Source organism: Polypterus senegalus, chromosome 6 (genome assembly GCF_016835505.1).
Source record: "Polypterus senegalus isolate Bchr_013 chromosome 6, ASM1683550v1, whole genome shotgun sequence".
NCBI lineage: Eukaryota > Metazoa > Chordata > Cladistia > Polypteriformes > Polypteridae > Polypterus > Polypterus senegalus.
This window is the reverse complement of record NC_053159.1, coordinates 9,042,336-9,061,698: the sequence shown is the minus strand read 5'-3', so window position 1 is coordinate 9,061,698 and position 19,363 is coordinate 9,042,336. Positions and strand designations below refer to the sequence as shown.

General features: G+C 43.8%; 1 protein-coding gene across 4 annotated transcripts in view; it reads left to right on the top strand.

Annotated features, from left to right (window-relative positions):
* Nucleotides 1-19,363, top strand: part of cps1 (carbamoyl-phosphate synthase 1, mitochondrial) — a 269,036-nt gene that overhangs the window by 194,336 nt on the left and 55,337 nt on the right. For 3 of the 4 annotated variants that reach the window (XM_039755356.1, XM_039755355.1, XM_039755358.1), the window contains exons 30-32: nt 7,617-7,724; nt 7,965-8,054; nt 17,513-17,683. In XM_039755356.1, coding sequence (XP_039611290.1) covers nt 7,617-7,724; nt 7,965-8,054; nt 17,513-17,683 — 369 coding nt within the window. The remainder of the gene's footprint in view (nt 1-7,616; nt 7,725-7,964; nt 8,055-17,512; nt 17,684-19,363) is intronic. The other variant, XM_039755359.1, reaches the window with a different exon arrangement.

The window sequence follows — 19,363 nt, the reverse complement described above, 5'->3', positions numbered from 1 at the left end:
GCAATTTGCCTCACACTCAGCAGATGTCACTTGTCTTTTTCTTTCTGCCATGTCTGCCTGTGCAGTTTTCCATATGAAAGCCATGAACCCTGATAACTTTGCAGTTAGAGCCAGCCATGTTTCACACATATTGCCAGGTTGTACACAGCAGATGTAACAGCTGTCATTCTTCTTCTTACTATCATGTAATTGTCTTCTGCAATATGCCTCATACTCAGGAGATATCACCGCATTTACTTTCTCCCATGTCACCTTCTCATTCAGTTTGCCTCAAACTGTCCACAGACCCCAATAACATTGCAGAAGTTGGAGCCAGCCACATTTCACACATATTAGTGGGTTGCACACAGCAGATGTTGGAGCTGTCGTTCTGCTTCTTCCTATCATGTAATCATCTTCTGCAAATTTGCCTCACATTCAGCAGATGTTGCCGCATATTCTTTTTTTTTTCTGCCATGTCCCCTTTCTCAATCATTTTGCCTGTGCAGTCGGCAGTAAGAAAGCCACAAACATTTCTCAGCAACCAGCAGGCTGCACACTGCAGATGCAAGAGCTGTCATTCCTCTTCTTCCTATTGTGAAATTGTCTTCTGCAATTTTCCTATCACTTAGCAGATGTTGCGACTTTTTTTTTTCTGTCACATTGCCTCTTTGATCAGTTTGTGCCTGCAGTTTGCCATAAGAAAGACGTGAAGCCCAATAACTTTGTGAGGGATGTCACCAGCCACATTTTTGCATTTTGTTAGCATATATATATATATATATATGATCTGTGGGAAATTTTGTAGTGCTGTAGCAACCCAGGGGGGCTGCCATCTAGTGGTCCAGGGGGAGTTAATGCCGTGTGCAGGTTCTCTCCCCAGGTCCTTCCTGTTACTAACCCTCACCTATTCTGTTTCTGTTCTCGGTACTCAAATGTGGCAATTGGTGCCACGGCCCACCTGCCAAGTTGTTTGCCTGCCTATGGTAAAGTCATCCCTGGTGGAGGATCACATGAATCATGGGAAAGAGGGGTCCTTTCATCGGATTGGCTGGCCGAGCAACGTTTCAGCCGTGGAATGGCCAAATGGGGAGACAGCTTGATGGATGAGGTCTCCAGGACTCTAAAAATATCCAAATCTTATTATCATCTTCAGTTAAATTCTGCTCCGTGCTTCTAAAATTTGTATTATTATGCTGTATTAAGGATTTGTTCTGTACTGTGTATTGTATTGTAGTGACCCCCTTCTTTTAACACCCACTGCACGCCCAACCTACCTGGTAAGGGGTCTCTCTTTGAACTGCCTTTCCCAAGGTTTCTTCCATTTTTCCCTACAAGGTTTTTTTTAGGAGTTTTTCCTTGTCTTCACAGAGAGTCAAGGCTGGGGGCTGTCAAGAGGCAGGGCCTGTTAAAGCCCATTGCGGCACTTCCTGTGTGATTTTGGGCTACACAAAAATAAACTGTATTGTATTCCAGTATATAGGCATCCTGCCCAGGCAAATGTTCTTTCGGTCCACCACTGTGGATATCTGCACTACAGTTAGTGAAGGAGTGTGCCAGTGTGCACCTGCCACATGAAAATCCAGATGCTGAACAAAACAGAGCCACTTCAGCACCTGATGTGTGGTGAGACTACTGGAACAAAATGACTGCTGTCGCATTATCCAGGTGGACGCTGCATATAGGTGGTGGTTGAAGTGGTTCCCCTCTCCTGATGTAAAGAGCCATACAAATGCAATGTTGTCTTCATCATCATCTTCTTCTTCTTCTTCTCCTCCAAAAGGCCCATTATGGAAACACACAACTAGATGAACACACAGACACTTGTCCTATCATTAAGGTGGATATTTACACTGAAGAGTTTAGTGAAGGAGTGTGCCAGTGAGCACCTGCAACATGAAAATCCTGGTGTTGGACAAAAGTGAACCACTTCAGCACCTGATGTGTGGTGAGTCTACTGGAGCAAAACGGCTGCCGTCGCATCATCCAGGTGGACGCTGCATATGGGTGGTGGTTGAAGTGGTTCCCCTCTCCTTATGTAAAGTGCTATACAAATGTAACGTCTTCGTTTTCTTCTCCAAATGGCCTATTATGGAGACACAGCAACCCGATGAACATACAGACTCACATACAGACTCACACACAGACACTTGTCCTTTCATTAAGGTGGATATCTGCACTACAGTCAGTGGAGTGTGCCAGTGTGCCACTTGAAAATTCAGGAGCTGGACAAAAGAGTCAAGATACAATACAAATGCACAGCAGACATTGTGTCTCAGTGTTACCTCTTTTTTATTTTAACGATGTGGTTCAATGTAGGTTTAATTCTTTTGTCCCCCATTTCTGCTACTACCAAATCTGATGTGACAAAAATGGCGCCTTGTGGAAGTCGGGCGGCGAGTGCCCTCTGGGCACACTCCATCTCCCTATCCCGTATTAATCGTTTCGAGTGTATTAATGTTCATCATGTTTATCGAATCCTTAGAGACTGATGACACTGCAATTTGGAGGCATTTCTGCCTAACTCACCCCCCACCCACATCCTCCACTGCCCCCCCACCAGCCCCCCCAAGAGCCCCGGCTTTGCAATCCGCAGCTACACTCAGGCCTTTGTTGTTGCAGTCATTTGTTTTTTTCAGAAAGCTGTGGTTTGCATATCTAAAGAGTTTGGTAAAGAACATACTTGCATGCTTGTGAATTTCTTTGACGCTTAAGCAATGTTGGCCCAATTTGCGATGCCAGCAGAGACCCTGTTGGCACAGGTTGCAGAGGCATTGTGTGTAAAGTCATAACAAATTCCCTCTATTGTTCACTACGTCGCAGCTTTCTTATAGGAAGAGATACTGCCGAGATCTGATTTATTGTGCCTCACCTGATGTGATGTTTCTCAGACGCCGCGGAAAGAAACGGTGGGATGCGTACCCAGCAGAATAAATAGTCTGAATCACACAAACCTTGAACAGAACGGTGCGTGTGGTGCCTTAGTAGACGCCGTAAATGCCTGATTCACCGCATGGTGCATTGTGAAGACCTAATAAACATTCATTTTAGTTATGATTGTGCAATCGCTTTTCACCACACTGGCTGTTTCTGATGTGGTGGGCTTTGGAGGATTTGCATTTCTCTGTCCAGTTGTGGGGTGGCACGGTGGTGCAGTGGTAGCGCTGCTGCAGCTGCCTTGCAGTAAGGAGACCAGGGTTTGCATCCCGGGTCCTCCCTGTGTGGAGTGTTCATGTTCTCCCCGTGTCTGGGTGGGTTTCCTCCCGGGTGCCCCGGTTTTCCTCCCACGTGACAGGGAGATGAAGTGCACCCAGATTGTATTCTCTGCCAGACTTCCAGAATGTCTCTTTTTTTTTTTGTCACATCAGATTTGGTCGTAGCAGAAATGGGGGAAAAAAGAATTAAACATACACTGAACCACAGAGTTAAAGTAAAAAGAGGTAACACTGAACACAAGATTAGAGACACAATGTCTGCTATGAATTTGTCCAGCAGACTGGCACACTCCTCCACTAAATTCTATTGTACAAATGTCCACCTTAATGAAAGGACAAGTGTCTGAGTGTGAGTCTCTGTGTTCATCGGGTTCCTGTGTCTCCATGATGGGCCTTTTGGAGATGAAGAAGACGTTACATTTGTATGGTGCTTTACATAAGGAGAGGGGAACCACATCGACCACCACCCATGTCCAGCGTCCACCTGGATGATGTGACGGCAGCCATTTTGCACCAGTAGACTCACCACACATCAGGTGCTGAAGTGGCTCTCTTTTGTTCAGCATCTGAATTTTCATGTGGCGGGTGCACACTGGCACACTCCTTCACTAAACTCTATAGTGCAAATATCCACTTTTATGATGGGACAAGTGTCTGTGTGTGAGTCTGTGTGTTTATCTGTTTTCTGCGTCTCCATAATGTGCCATTTAAAGAAGAAGACAACATTACATTTCTATTGTCTTTATCTCACTACTTAGAAGAGTTTCACATAAGGAGAGGGGAACCACTTCAACCACCACCCATATGCAGTGTCTACCTGGATGATGCGACGGCAGCCATTTTGCTCCAGTAGACTCACCACACATCAGGTGTTGAAGTGGCTCTCTTTTGTTCATCAACTGGATTTTCATGTTGCAGGTTCTCACTGGTGCACTTCTTCACTAAACTCTTTAGTGTAAATATCCACCTTAATGATAGGACAAGTGTCTGTGTGTGAGTCTGTGTGTTCGAGTTGCTGTGTTTCCATAATGGGCCTTTTGGAGATGAAGAAGACGTTACATTTGTATGGTGCTTTACATAAGGAGAGGGGAACCACATCAACCACCACCCATGTCTAGCGTCCACCTGGATGATGCGACGGCAGCCATTTTGCGCCAGTAGACTCACCACACATCAGGTGCTGAAGTGGCTCTCTTTTGTTCAGCATCTGAATTTTCATGTGGCGGGTGCTCACTGGCGCACTCCATTACTAAACTCTATAGTGCAAATATCCACCTTAATGATGGGACAAGTGTCTGTGTGTGAGTCTGTGTGTTCATCTGTTTTCTGCGTCTCCATAATGTGCCATTTAAAGAAGAAGACAACAATACATTTCTATTGTCTTTATCTCACTACTTAGAAGAGTTTCACATAAGGAGAGGGGAACCATTTCAACCACCACACATATGCAGTGTCCACTTGGATGATGCTATGGCAGCCATTTTGCTCCAGTAGACTCACCACACATCAGGTGCTGAAGTGGCTCTCTTTTGTTCGGCGTCTGAATTTTCATGTTGCGGGTGCACACTGGCACACTCCTTCACTAAACTCTATAGTGCAAATATCCACCTTAATGATAGGACAAGTGTCTGTGTGTGAGTCTGTGAGTTCATCTAGTTGCTGTGTTTCCATAATGGGCTTTTTGGAGGAGAAGAAGAAGAAGAAGATGAAGACAACATTGCATTTGTATGGCTCTTTACATCGGGAGAGGGGAACCACTTCAACCACCACCCATATGCAGTGTCCACTTGGATGATGCTATGGCAGCCATTTTGCTCCAGTAGACTCACCACACATCAGGTGTTGAAGTGGCTCTGTTTTGTTCATCAACTGGATTTTCATGTTGCAGGTGCACAGTGGCGCACTTCTTCACTAAACTCTTTAGTGCAGATCTCCACCTTAATGATAGGACAAGTGTCTGTGTGTTCAAGTTGCTGTGTTTCCATAACGGGCCTTTTGGAGATGAAGAAGAAGAAGAAGACGTTACATTTGTATGGTGCTTTACATAAGGAGAGGGGAACCACATCAACCACCACCCATGTCTAGCGTCCACCTGGATGATGCGACGGCAGCCATTTTGCGCCAGTAGACTCACCACACATCAGGTGCTGAAGTGGCTCTCTTTGTTCATCAACTGGATTTTCATGTTGCAGGTTCTCACTGGCACACTCCTTCACTAAACTCTATAGTGCAAATATCCACCTTAATGATGGGACAAGTGTCTGTGTGTGAGTCTGTGTGTTCATCTGTTTTTGTCTCCATGTGCCATTTAAAGAAGAAGACAACATTACATTTCTGATGGGCCTTTTGGAGATGAAGAACCAGTTACATTTGTATGGTGCTTTCACATATAGTGGAGAGTGTCTGTGTGGAACCACATCAACCACCACCCATGTCTAGGGGAACCACTTCAACCACCACCTGGATGATGCGACGGCAGCCATTTTGCTCCAGTAGACTCACCACACATCAGGTGTTGAAGTGGCTCTCTTTTGTTCATCAACTGGATTTTCATGTTGCAGGTTCTCACTGGTGCACTTCTTCACTAAACTCTATAGTGCAAATATCCACTTTTATGATGGGACAAGTGTCTGTGTGTGAGTCTGTGTGTTCATCTGTTTTCTGCGTCTCCATAAGGTGCCATTTAAAGAAGACAACATTACATTTCCATTGTGTTTATCTCACTACTCAGAAGAGTTTCACATAAGGAGAGGGGAACCACTTCAACCACCACCCATGTCCAGCGTCCACCTGGATGATGCGACGGCAGCCATTTTGCACCAGTAGACTCTTTTGTTCAGCGTCTGAATTTTCATGTGGCAGGTGTACACTGGCACACTCCTTCACTAACTCTGTAGTGCAGATATCCACAGTGGCAGACATTACTGGGATGCCAATATACTGGAAGGACTTGGGAGAGAACCTTCACAGGTAATCACCTCCCCCAGAACACTAGATGGCCGCCCCCTTGTGTTGCTACAGCACCACAGATTCCCACAGGGGCTCCAGATGAGTTGGAGTTCAGTACGGCTCTGATGGGTTCTGGGGGTGTCGCCACGGGGGTGCTGCAGGGGCTACAAAGCCCAATTTTGTTGGGCTTTTGTCTTATTTGGAAGTATGCTGAAGTGGTTTATCGTTCAGTGTGTGAATTTTCACGTGGTAGGTGCACACTGGCACACTTCTTCACTAAATCTGACATGTTATTCAGAGCAAACTTTCACCCGTATGAAGGAAGGCGAGAAGCGGTGGAGTAGGGAATGAGAAGCAGAAGTCAGCACCAGGAAGACGTATGTGAGCAAGTAAGGAAGCCCAACAAGGACAGCCTTGAAGCGGTGGAGTAAAAGAAAAGGCAGGAGTCACGAGGAGGGAGACGTGAGGAACAAGGTTATTATAGTTAGTGAAAACTAAAATCAAAACTGAAACTATTATTAAAAAAACATTTTTGTAAACTGAAATAAAATAATTAACAAAACCGAAATTAAAAACTGGGCGGCACGGTGGCGCAGTGGGTAGCGCTGCTGCCTCGCAAATAGGAGACCCGGGTTCGCTTCTAGGGTCCTCCCTGCGGGGTGTCTGCATGTCCTACCCGTGTCTGCGTGGGTTTTCTCCCACAGTACAAAGACATGCAGATTAGGTGCATTGTCCCTAGTGTGTGCTTGGTGTGTGTGTGTGTGTGCCCTGCGGTGGGCTGGCGCCCTGCCCGGGGTTTGTTTCTTACCTTGGGCCCTGTGTTGGCTGGGCTCCCATGACCCTCTAGTTAGGATATAGCAGGTTGGATAATGGATGGATTTTTTCTGACCTTACTTGGAAATTAAATTTAGTTTTAGTTTTACTTCATCGCATATTTTTAGTTTTAGTTTAGTTTTTATTTCACAAAGACATTTCTATTTTATTTTTATATCTTTTAGTTTCAGTTTTAGTTTTAGTGATTATGGCATGGAGCTCCTATGGAGTTTAGTTTTGTGTCCTAATCGGACAGAACTGCACACTTAACGGATTTGGATTGTCTCAGAAATAGTGAGGAGGGGTTTCCCCTATCTCTATATGTACAGTTTAGGGGGTACACCCATTTCCCCCCCTTGGGTGTTGCAATAGGCCATGAAACATACTTAACTACACTGCAAGCAATGAACACACGAAATTTCAACTTCCCACTTGGAAAGTGGGAGAATTAGTGATAAGCCAGCGAGGGCTTTGCCCTTTATATGTAGAGATGGAATCAACCTTCACAATGCACTTATGCCACCTGCTAGGAACCGCCGGGATTCCAGCAGAATAAAAATTATTATTATTTTTTTTTTTTGTTGTGTGCCAGGGGGCACTCTACTATAACAATTCCCAGTTTCTCAAGCCAGCAATATCTCTGTTTTGAACTTGTTCCAGGTCCTTGTTCATGCCATCACAGAACACGTTGAGGATGCTGGCGTACATTCTGGGGATGCCACCCTAATGCTGCCCACGCAGACCATCAGCCAAGGTGCTTTGGAGAAGGTCAGTATAGCTTTGCGCTGCCCACAGTACATTCCTCTTTTAAGATGATAACAAAAGAGTCCCATGGCCGTCTTTCATTTTACATGGGCTCTGCCATACTGCCATGCCTGTAATCAACTTTGACTTGTGCCAGGCGGCCATTGTGCCAGTTTGCACATTCAAATATAAACTTCTTAGTAATTAACAGACTCTCATGCCTTTTCTTTGTGTTTATTTCCTGCAACCTTTCTTTCCATGCAGGTGAAGACCGCCACTCGGAAAATTGCTCAGGCTTTTGAGATTTCGGGCCCTTTTAATGTGCAGTTTTTAGTGAAAGGGAACAAAGTGATGGTGAGTCTCATCTAATCAGTTATCTCTCAGGATTACAAATTTTATTATTTCATTTATGGTCCTTTTAGAGGAGCAGCCAGGCATCTGGAGTTCAGAACGAATGGCATGAAATACTACAGCGTGACCATCCTCTTCTTATTTCTCTCCTCCTTATCCACAGTAGGGTTGCGTGGTTTACCAGTAGTGGAAAAGAACTGAAAAATCCAAGTTTTAAATAAACATCAGCTTTCCTGTTAATCCGCAACTTAACCCCACTTTCCCTTGACTTTCGCTATTGCAGTTGTGGAAAAAAAGTTATAGACTTCGCTAAACGAAACTAACAAAAGCTCAGACATTAGATTAGATAAACTTTATTAATCCCACGGGGAGATTCGGATGATCGGGACTTCATGGGGGACCCCCTCCATCTTTATTGGCACTTCAAGGGGGAATGTTACTGTGACACAATTGGGACCTTCACCGGGAAACCCCCCTCACCCTTAATTGCTTAGCCAGAATTGGGACTTCACGGGGCATATTCAGGACATCAAGGACCCCGTTACATTGACATGATCGGGACTTCGCTTTCCTCTTGGCGTGTCATGTGGCAGAGCCATTGTGTGGTGCACCTGTGAGGCTAGAGTAGGACTTTGGGTGTGTGGTTTGGAGTTATCCTTTATTTGTTTGAGAATCATTTTAATATCAGTACTGTGTTCTGAAAGCTGGTATTATAAAATAGTGTATTCTTAAAATTGATAATTTACACATACTAGAAAAGTATTACAGGGGGACCTCGGGTTACAACGTCTTCACGTGCAACATTTTGAGTTTACGACGCTCACTCCCATAAAAACTTGAGACGTGGGTGTTTCAGTTTATGCCGTTAGCGTTGTACTTACGGACTACGTGGGCGAACTAGTTTGGTTGCACATGGTGGAAGAATACGCAGTAATGTGGTGTAAGAGTTAGGGAGTTGGTGAACTAGTTTGGTTCTGCACGGTGGAAGAATACGCAGTAGCGCGAAGTATCAGTGAGGGAGTTGGCAAATTAGTTTGGTTGCGCGCGGTGGAAGAATACGCTGTAACGTGGTGTAAGAGTGAGGGAGTTGGCAAACTAGTTTGCTTGCACACAACGGAAAACTACGCAGTAATGTGGTGTAAGAGTTAGGGAGTTGGTGAACTAGTTTGGTTCTGCACGGTGGAAGAATACGCAGTAACGCAGCGTATGATTGAGGGAATTGGCAAATTAGTTTGGTTGCGCGCGGCAGAAGAATACGCAGTAACGTGGTGTAAGAGTTAGGGAGTTGGCGAACTAGTTTGGTTGCGCTGAGGTGGAAGAATACGCTGTAACGTGGTGTAAGAGTGAGGGAGTTGGCAAACTAGTTTGCTTGCACACAACGGAAAACTACGCAGTAATGTGGTGTAAGAGTTAGGGAGTTGGTGAACTAGTTTGGTTCTGCACGGTGGAAGAATACGCAGTAACGCAGCGTATGATTGAGGGAATTGGCAAATTAGTTTTGTTGCGCTCGGTGGAAGAATACGCAGTAACACAGCGTATGAGTGAGGGAATTGGCAAATTAGTTTGGTTGCGCGCGGTGGAAGAATACGCTGTAACGCGGTGTAAGAGTGAGGGAGTTGGCGAACTAGTTTGGTTGCGCACAACGAAAAAATACGCAATAACGCAGCATACAAGTGAGGGAGTTTGGTTGGACGCGGCACAAGTGTTCCGTTTGTGTTGCTTTGGTTGGCGATTTTTTGACCCTTATTATGGCTTCTAAACGAAAGTCAGAGTTTTCAGATGATAGTGCTTTGAAAAAGAGGAAAGCGTCACAATGGAAGTGAAATTAGACATTGTAAAGAGGTCAGAAGAAAGATTAATTAGAGGCAAGATTAGAGCAATGAAATGCTAGACAGTCAGAAGAGGAAGAAGAATGGCTTAAATGATAAGAATTGTAATAAAAGTAAGAGGAGCCTATTGCTGGAGGCTCACTGTTCTGTCTGTATGTGCGCCATTCAATGAAGCCTGATTCTACTTGCCTGTCCTGAGACTCCGAGTGCTTTCTTTGGGGCTGAGGCTGGCCCGGCCATGTCTGCCAGCTTCAACCTAAGTCAGAAGTTTAGTAGTGATCCAACACTAATCCATTTTTGGCTCACATTGCAGGCGTATCTCTCTTGTCCATCATCTTCTATTTCTGACCAACTCCTTTTTTGCTCCTACACATTCTTCTCTACCACATCCTTCCATCTGGTTTTTGGTTTTCCTCTCTCTTTTGGTCTTCTGACAACTTCATTTTGCAATACTCTTCCTAGCCCACTGTTTTGTTCTCAGATATACATGATGGTCCAGCCCACTGGAGTCCTCATTCCAACATCTTCCACTGTGTCCCTTTCAACTTTAACCCTTAAACCTCCAGAACCAGCTATAGTCAGTTCCCAATGCAATTTGCCTGCACGCCGGAGCCAAGTATATTCGGCAAAGTACATTCATTGAACGCTGCAACCGGCTATAGTCGATTCCCAGAGCAATTTGCCAACACGCCAGAGATGATCATTCCATGCCATATATTCGTTGAGCAGCCAGCTTGTGACCACTGCCGGCGCCGGCAGAACTGCAGCATCACTGTCCCTGGGATTGAGCCGCTGCACTAGACTAGCCTGCTGGCATCAGCGCTGGCCTCTGTGTGCCTGCGTGGAGCCAATTCAAGCGCAGTTAGCTCAGTGATTTACTGAGTTTCATCAATGGTGTCAGTCGCACCTGGTACATATAATAATAGATTATTGCAGTAGTTTGGCAGATTATTGGCAGTATGTAAAATGATCAGTGTTGCAGTAATTGTGATGCTCTTTGCATGAAAAAAAAAAAATGTGTTCCATTCAAATTTCACATTTTCTTCGTGAATTGTGACGTTTACTTAAAAAGTGCAGCAAAAAAAGTATTTGGCATCCAGGAGTGCATTAACCCCCCAAGTACGTGGCAGTTTAAGGGTTAACCTCCTTGGAGTTAATCCTGAGCTTCACTTAGGCTTGCAATTCTGTGTAAAAATGGTTAACCCCGAGTGGCACTCAGTTCAACCTGTTTTGTGCGCCTGTACTTTGTTAGTTAAGCCTGCTCAATGCTCAGGACAGCACTCTGCTGCCATCTAGTGGGGAAAATTACATCACACTGCAAAAACTCATGAATAGCTGTATGTGCTCTGTGTCTCATTAGTATCTCATTAGAATTCATGAGTGGGGCACAGCGTACAACTAGTTCTTGTAGTGGAACTAAATTACAAGTGGTACTCTTTTTATGGCGATGCAGTGACATTCAGTTCATGAGTTTCGTGGGGGTTCTCCCATGAAGCTGTGATATGTTAGCAGTCAAAGTGTGGGGCTGATTTGTGGAGAGGTTCCGGTGGTCTCCGGTATACTGGGTGGGACAATTAATAGTCTTTCGGGAAGCAAAAGACGGTGAGAAGTTTTTTCGCAAAATGGTTCTTGTGCTGATGGGTACGGTGAAACATTGATAGTCACAAGGCGGTGAAAGGTGATCAGAGAGCGGATTGTGGCTGCCCACTCTTTAGCTTTCCCATGAATCAATTCTCTTGGCAATCCAGAAATGACACACTGAGGTGGTAGTTGTTATTGACAACACTGAAAGAACATCTCACGGCAGCATTTCCACAAACATACTTCTCACTGCCTCTCTTAGGCACCACGAGGGTCACATGTATGTAAATCAGTTGTCATTTGGCACTCGGAAGACATTAAACTTTAACAGACTTAGAAGGTTTACTGTAACTGAGTGATTTTATCAAGGTTCTGGTTTGGATAGAAGCGATAAAGGTGGGGAATTTTTTGGAAGAAATGATGAAGACGAAGTCCATTCAGCGTCATCTGGACATCCACATTGGCAGTTAAAAAATGATTTAGATAACCCAGCAGAAACAATTAGGTGAGATCTTACAAGTACCATAAATTTACACCGGTTGTTAGAGGCGCAAATCAAATGTATCCTTATATATATATTTTTAATAGGATAATATTAACAATATTACACAGTCAAAACGGCAAACTTGCAAGACACCCATTATCAGTTCCGCGATCTCTTGATTACAAGTCAACAGTTCTTACTGCTGCACCATGGAAGCTGTCGTATCACACTTGACACCTTTTGTGAAAGTGTTTATTTGATATTTGGCCATCAGTCTTCACACATTATACAGTTCATGTTGACATTATGTCATTTATTACGAAGAAATGAAAAACGTTTCTGTTTTAATGATGTGTTTACATAGATTGTTGTGGACACAGAACACACATTAAATGCAACTGCTCCAAATAGCGATCTATTATTTCCCCTCTAAAACTCCAGCACTTCACTTCAAGAAAATCAAGGTTTGAACTGGGAGAATGGGAGGGGGGAGATGCTATAGCAGGCTGCTTGCTGCTTGGGCTTACCGACACATTTACAAGACAAAAGACGCTGATGGAGAGGTGCGAAGGGATTTAAGGTGTGCTGGATTTATGAGTTTTTTCGTAGGCTTTGGTGATTCTAGTGTTAATCAGTGATGAATATTTCTATGCATTTTGTCTCTCTATGGTAACTCAAGAATATTCATGAGTGGGGTAGAACCATCAACCAGGGCTTGAAGTGGAACCAAATTACTGGCGGTACTCTTTCTATGACAATACAGTGACATTCATTCAAAGAGTTAGGGGTCTCCCGTGAAATTTCGATGTGCCAACATTCAAAGTGTGGGGTTGATTTGCAGAAAGTTTTCAGAACTGGTGACGTTATGGTGAAATGTCGGTCGTCGTGGGACAATTAATAGTCTATTGAGGAGTGTGAGATGGGAAGAAGTTTCATGATGTGGTTCCGGTGCTGTACTGTGAAACGTTGATAGTGAAAGTCGATTGAAAAGTGGTACGGGATTGCCCAATAAAGCTTTGAGCAACGGGATACAATAACTTTCAATTGATACCTGAAATATGACCTTCCCCGTCTGAACCTCATGCTGACTGTTCTAGCTGTGTGTGGCTCGACCTTTTCCTCCATTAATTTGCCATGAGTGTACGTTAAACTTACTGGCTTTTGATCACTTTGGCCAGCCCAGTTAATTATTATATAAAATGGGATAATATTTACTGGCCTCCAGCCTTTAGGAGTTTCCGCAGTGTGCAGAGATTTTATAAAATTAGGTGTCAAGGGTTTATATCGATACCCAAGGATCAGGATCAGAATTCATAAGTCAGCCCACAAGTAACTCTAGTAAACCCTCCATCCAAGTCTTCCAAGTACTGGCCAGGCATGAGTACGCTTAGCTTCAGGTAGCTGTACCGGTTCTAAAAGACAGGTAGTATTCCCAACTTCCTAGACATCTAGAACGTTCTTTCCCAAGGCCTCGAAGAGCTCTTTTGATCTCGACATGGTGATAAGACACACTTTAAACCAAACTAAATGTTTTGAGTTAGTTTAAATAAGAAGACGGTGTTCAGTCAAGATCTGCTCTCATGATTCTAATTGGAGGCTTCTAAAGGTGGTGACAAATGGGGAGGGGGTGTTTTGTGTCTACTGAAATTATGCAGTGGCCTACAAAATGTAAATGTGGCAGGATGTTTGTCTTATTTTATCATATTGAATTTTACCTTGGGATTAATAAAGTATCTATCTATCTATCTATCTATCTATCTATCTAAAGATTGGGTTAAAATGAAGGTCAAATCTTGATATGTCCACATATGTTAGAAAAGCAAAGATTTAAAAAAAAAAAAAAACTTAGGGTGCACTTACTTTTTCACACGACTGTGTATGTCTTTCCCTGTGTCTGTAATGGTGGTCCCTTGTGGCCAACTGAAGTATACTCTGTGCCTACCCACATATCCCTCGCCTAATTACATTGTGCTCAATGACTCCCAGAACCCAAAAACGAATTTTGTTACTAAAATGTTAATTTACCAAAAAAAAAAAAAAGACCCTTAGTTTTTAATTCTCATGTCTTTTTCATTTTGATCCTTGATTTCCTCTGTTTTTTTTTTTTTTTCGCATTGTCTATAAATGAAGTGTGAACAGGTAAATTAAAAAAGTACACTTTGAGAGTTTTTTAATATTATTTACATTTTCAACATGCTCCAAAGTAATTAAATTGTTAACAGTAAGCACGACTAACACAATTTCGACATCCCGCTTTCTGCTTCTTTCCTTAGCTTCACCATGAAACGATTCCCACTGCAATACAGCAATGACAGACTGAGGTGGTGGGTGTTAAGTTGACTGAAGTTATTAGCAACACTGAAGGAACATCATTGAGCGGCGGAGCGCGTTTGACAAACTTCCACAGCAATTACCGACACACGTCTTACAGGCTCTCTTGGGCACCGCGAGGGGCACACGTGTGGAAATCAGTTGGCATTTGAAACTTTAACAGACTCGGAAAGCTTCCTGTAGCAGCAGGTTTTTATTGAGGGTCCACTGGGTTAGAGGCGACGTAAAGGTGGGGAAGGTTTATAAAGAAAAGAAGAAACAGAAGACAAAGTCCACTCTGCGTCATCTGGATGTTGGTGGTTAAGAAATTATCCCTATGGGAATTAATACAGCATAACAAATACCATATTATTATTATTATTATTAGTAGTAGTAGTATTATTATTATCATTATTATTATTACTAACTAACCTCCAAAAGTCATGAGAAAAGACAAGTTCCCCTTGGCGATTAATAAAATGTACCAAATACCATATTATTATTATTATCATCATCATTATTATTATTATTATTATAATCATCATCATCATCATCATCATCATTATTATTATTATTATTATTATTATTATCTAACCTCCAAAAGTCATGCAAAAAGACAAGTTCCCCTTGGGGATTAATACAGTGTACCAATATATATTCTTCTTCTTCTTCTTCTTCTTCTTCTTCTTATTATTATTATTATTATCATCTGACTTGTTGTACAATTTGGAAGATAACAGGCCATTTAGCCCAAAAGAGCTTGGCAGTCCTAAAAATAATAATAATGATAATATTCGTAGTTTTTTTCATTTATACTTTTCTAACTATTCCGTGTGCCTTTCATAATGAGTGGGGAGCCATTTCAGCCCCCACTAATGTGGTGCACCACCAGGATGATGCGACGGCAGCCATTTTTACGCCAGTCTGCTTACCTCACATTAGCTGTTAGGTGGTGAAGTGGTGAGAGAGAGAGCTAATTAGAGACGGGATGATTGATTAAGGGGTCAGAATATCTAGGCCATGGATGACAATTTATCCAGGATATCGGGATACCCCTACTCTTCACCAAAGATGCCCAGGGTTCTTTTATGACTACAGAGAGTCAGGTCCTCAGTTTTACGTCTCACCTGAAGGACGGCACCATTTTTACAGCCCAGTGTCCCCGTCACTGCACTGCAGCATTGGGATTCATATTCAGATCTCGGGGTTAGCGCCCCCTGCTGACCTCAACAACTCCTCTTCCAGCAGCAACCCAAGTTTTTCTAGATGGAGTCCCATCCCAGTACTGACCGGGACTGGACATGCCGAGCTTCAGGTGGATCACCTATCCACCTAATTCTTCCAAATTCTTTCTAGCACACTACTTGGTAGCTTATTCCGCATGTCTGTGGTACTCTGCAGGAAGAAAAACTTCCTAATGTTTGTGTGAAATTTCCCCTTAACAAGTTTCCAACTGTGCCTCCGTGTTCTCGATGAACTCATTTTAAAGTCACCGCGTCTCGATCCACTGGATCTCACCTGTAGGCGTGCCAAGTAGTAACGGCGTCTCGTCAGAAACGTTTTTCAAGCCCGCTCTTGACACACACGAACAGTGATGGTGAGGAGCCACTCATCAGCAGTCCTCAGGCAGTGCACTTGAAACGGACAGTGAAACGGAAAGTGATTCTGATGAATCTGAAGTCGCGCTCGCACGGCATTTGCCTCACAAATACTTTTTAAACTTACACTTTTACTGTAAAACTTCAGTAAACACTATTTTTTTAATTACATTTTCGTCAGTATTGCATTGAATTTTGATTTTGTGTTTGGACTTACATCGTGACGACACAACGTATAACTAACTGCCCGTAAGTGAATTTCTTTTCTTTCTCTCCGTTAAATCAAACGACTTTTTCAAATGTCTGGCTCTGTGATTGGTTGATTGTCTTTGCAAAAGCTATTCTAATGGGAAACTGTTAACATTTTAATATGAATGGTGTCGCAGTAGGGGGCAGTAGTGCTCCCTTGAACCCTCAGGTACCACGCCAAACACCTGGTAAAAGTGCCACAATAATTCTTTTTATTATAATAATTACGTGCACTAAGCACCCTCCACTCCACACTATTCATAAATCAATACACAATAATAAATCAATAATCACAATCCTCCACTCCCAGACGCGTTGCCCTCCTACCACCCAGCTCAGCTCGTTGTCTTTTATATTCCCTGACCCGGAAGTATTCCCAGTCCCCAGTCCATGTGATCTTGTATCACTTCCGGGTCAGGTAAAAAGTACTTTTCTTCATCCCGGAAGTCCGTCGCTCTTCCTATGACGAACTTCCGGGTCATAGTGTACAAATAAGTCTTTGGTCCTCCCTGCAGCTCCCTCTTGCGGCCCCTGTGGTATCCAGCCGGGCTGAGAATAAAAACTACAAAGTCCATGACTCCCTGCTGGTCTTAGGGGCACCTCCATACTGCAGGGAGGGCTCCATCTGGTGGCTTGGGGGACTTGGCCGGGATAAACTGCCGGGCACAGTCCACAATGGCATATCAAGATCTCCTTTGGTGCTATGGGGTTGTACAGTTGTGGCCACAGGAGGGGGAGTTTTTCTTAAATACTTTTCACAATTCTATTTTTTTTATGTATTTTTTTTATTTTTATTGATTTTAATTAGAAACAGACAACATTCCATACAGTCAAGTCAAATTGAACAACCACAACCAACCATTTTCTAACCCGCTGAATCCGAACACAGGGTCACGGGGGTCTGCTGGAGCCAATCCCAGCCAACACAGGGCACAAGGCAGGAAACAATCCTGGGCAGGGTGCCAACCCACCGCAGGACACACACAAACACACCCACACACCAAGCACACACTAGGGCCAATTTAGAATCACCAATCCACCTAACCTGAATGTCTTTGGATTGTGGGAGGAAACCCACGCAGACACGGGGAGAACATGCAAACTCCACGCAGGGAGGACCCGGGAAGCGAACCCGGGTCTCCTAACTGCGAGGCAGCAGCGCTACCACTGCGCCACCGTGCCGCCCTAAAAATCAAAGCAAAATTTGACCTCCATGAAGAGAAAGAGAGAGTAGCCAGCATCCGCAGCTACTCTATTAAAGGGTCAAGAAGAGAAGGGTTATGCTTTTCCCCAAAATGGCAGCTAATTCTAAAATGTGATTGATTAGATCCTGCCATATTTTTTTTTAAAAAGTTTTGGACAGACCCTCGTCACAATTCTAAACAGAACTTTTGATTCTGCCCTCCTCAGGTGATCGAGTGCAACCTTCGGGCTTCCCGGTCCTTCCCGTTCGTTTCCAAGACGATCGGGGTGGATTTCATCGAAGTGGCTACAAGAGTGATGGTGGGCGAAGAAGTGGAGCCGTGTCGCCTCGCAACCTTAGAAAATCCAATCATTCCCGTGGATTATGTGGGCATCAAGGTGAGAAAAATGTGCAGCCAAAAACCCCGTTTTAAATCCCGCCGTCCCCCTGTGCCACTGCCTCCCTGTTCACTATGTCGTCTTTATTTTGTTGTTTTCCTCATCGCTCTGTTATTGTGCAGCAACCGTGCCGCAATCATATTTATTAAGGAGAAAAGCTTGTCCTCTTGGTTAAGTCTATTGTGATCTTCTGTGCCAAAGTTCTGCTGAAGTGCTTCTAAATGTGCTTTTGTAAAAATGGCCTGCATTAACAGCACCTCGCTCTCTCCTTTTGAAGATAAAAACTCCGTCTGGATTGGTCTAATTCACTGTGTCAGCTCCGAATGCACCGGTATTAGAAAGGGGCTTTCATCTCCAGTTTGATGGTGGCTGGAGACTTACTGCCTTACCCCCTATAAATAGGAGCCCGCTCTTCCCAGGCTAACTACTTGTTTTGGTCTCGGTTGTCATGGAAACCTGTAACTTTCCAAACCTGTACAAATGTTTTTTTTTTGTGGCAGGCTACGTGGGCACCAATATTATAAAGAAAACTTTATTATATACAATGAAGTCCTTGAATGTATGAAAGGCACTAAATAAAGATAACATTATCATTATTATTATTCTTCCATTGTGAGAAACAGAGGACAGAGGTTTACACTTTTGCCTCACTCCATGAGTCCTAACTTCAAACTCCACCTTGGGTGCTGCCAGTTTGGAAACCCCATTGGACTCCCAAAATTAATCCAGCACTACCAAAGTTTGACTGACTAGTTTAAACTGGAGCAACGGCTATGAGTGTGGCATGCGATGGACGGGCATTCTGTTTAAAGTTTGTTCCTGCACTTGCCAGTCTCTTGCAACTCTTTAAATCTTGATGCAGTCCTTAAAAAAACTAAATTAAGAGATGTTCATTTTTTATTGAATCACAGTGGATTTATTTTGGCTTTTTTTTTTATAAACTGATGTACGTTTGCCACATTAAAGACAGGCTGGACTGGTCTCATAACAAAAAGGAACCACAGAAGAATGGGCAGAGCAGACTCTTTATTCTGTGGAGACTTGTGCTCCTTTAAAGTGTGTAAGGACATTCTTCTCATGTTCTTCATCTCTGTGATGGTCAGTGTGGTGTGCTGGGCCGGTCACATCTTTTCCAGAAAAGCCCACCGAAGCAACAGGCTAATTAAGCATGCAGGCTTCGTTATGGGACGCCCTCTGGACCTGCTGGAGGTAGTGGTGGAGCAGAGAATGAAGACAAAACTGTCAGCCCTCAACATTGAGCACTGAGGACTTTTATTAAGTTCTGATGCTGACATCCCCATTGTAGGCACTGTCGATGGTGGACAAGGGGTCATTCTGTTCACTCTGACCAGTCTGTGGCTACACTGATGCACTTTCCTTCATGGCCTGCATTAAGCAATTTGTGCTACTGTAGCTCTTTTGTGGGATTGGACCAGACAGGCAAATCATCAGTGAGCCTTAAGCATCCATGACCCTGGCACCAGCTCACCAGTTGTACTGCCTTGGACCTCTTTTGGTAGGTACTACCCACTGCATGCTGGGAACATCCCACAAGACTTATAATTTTAGAGAAGCTCTGACCCAGCCATCTAGCTAACACAAATTGGCCCTTGTCAAAGTCGCTCAGATCCTTACGCTTGCCCATTTTTTCTGCTTCCATCCTTCAAGAACTGACTGTTC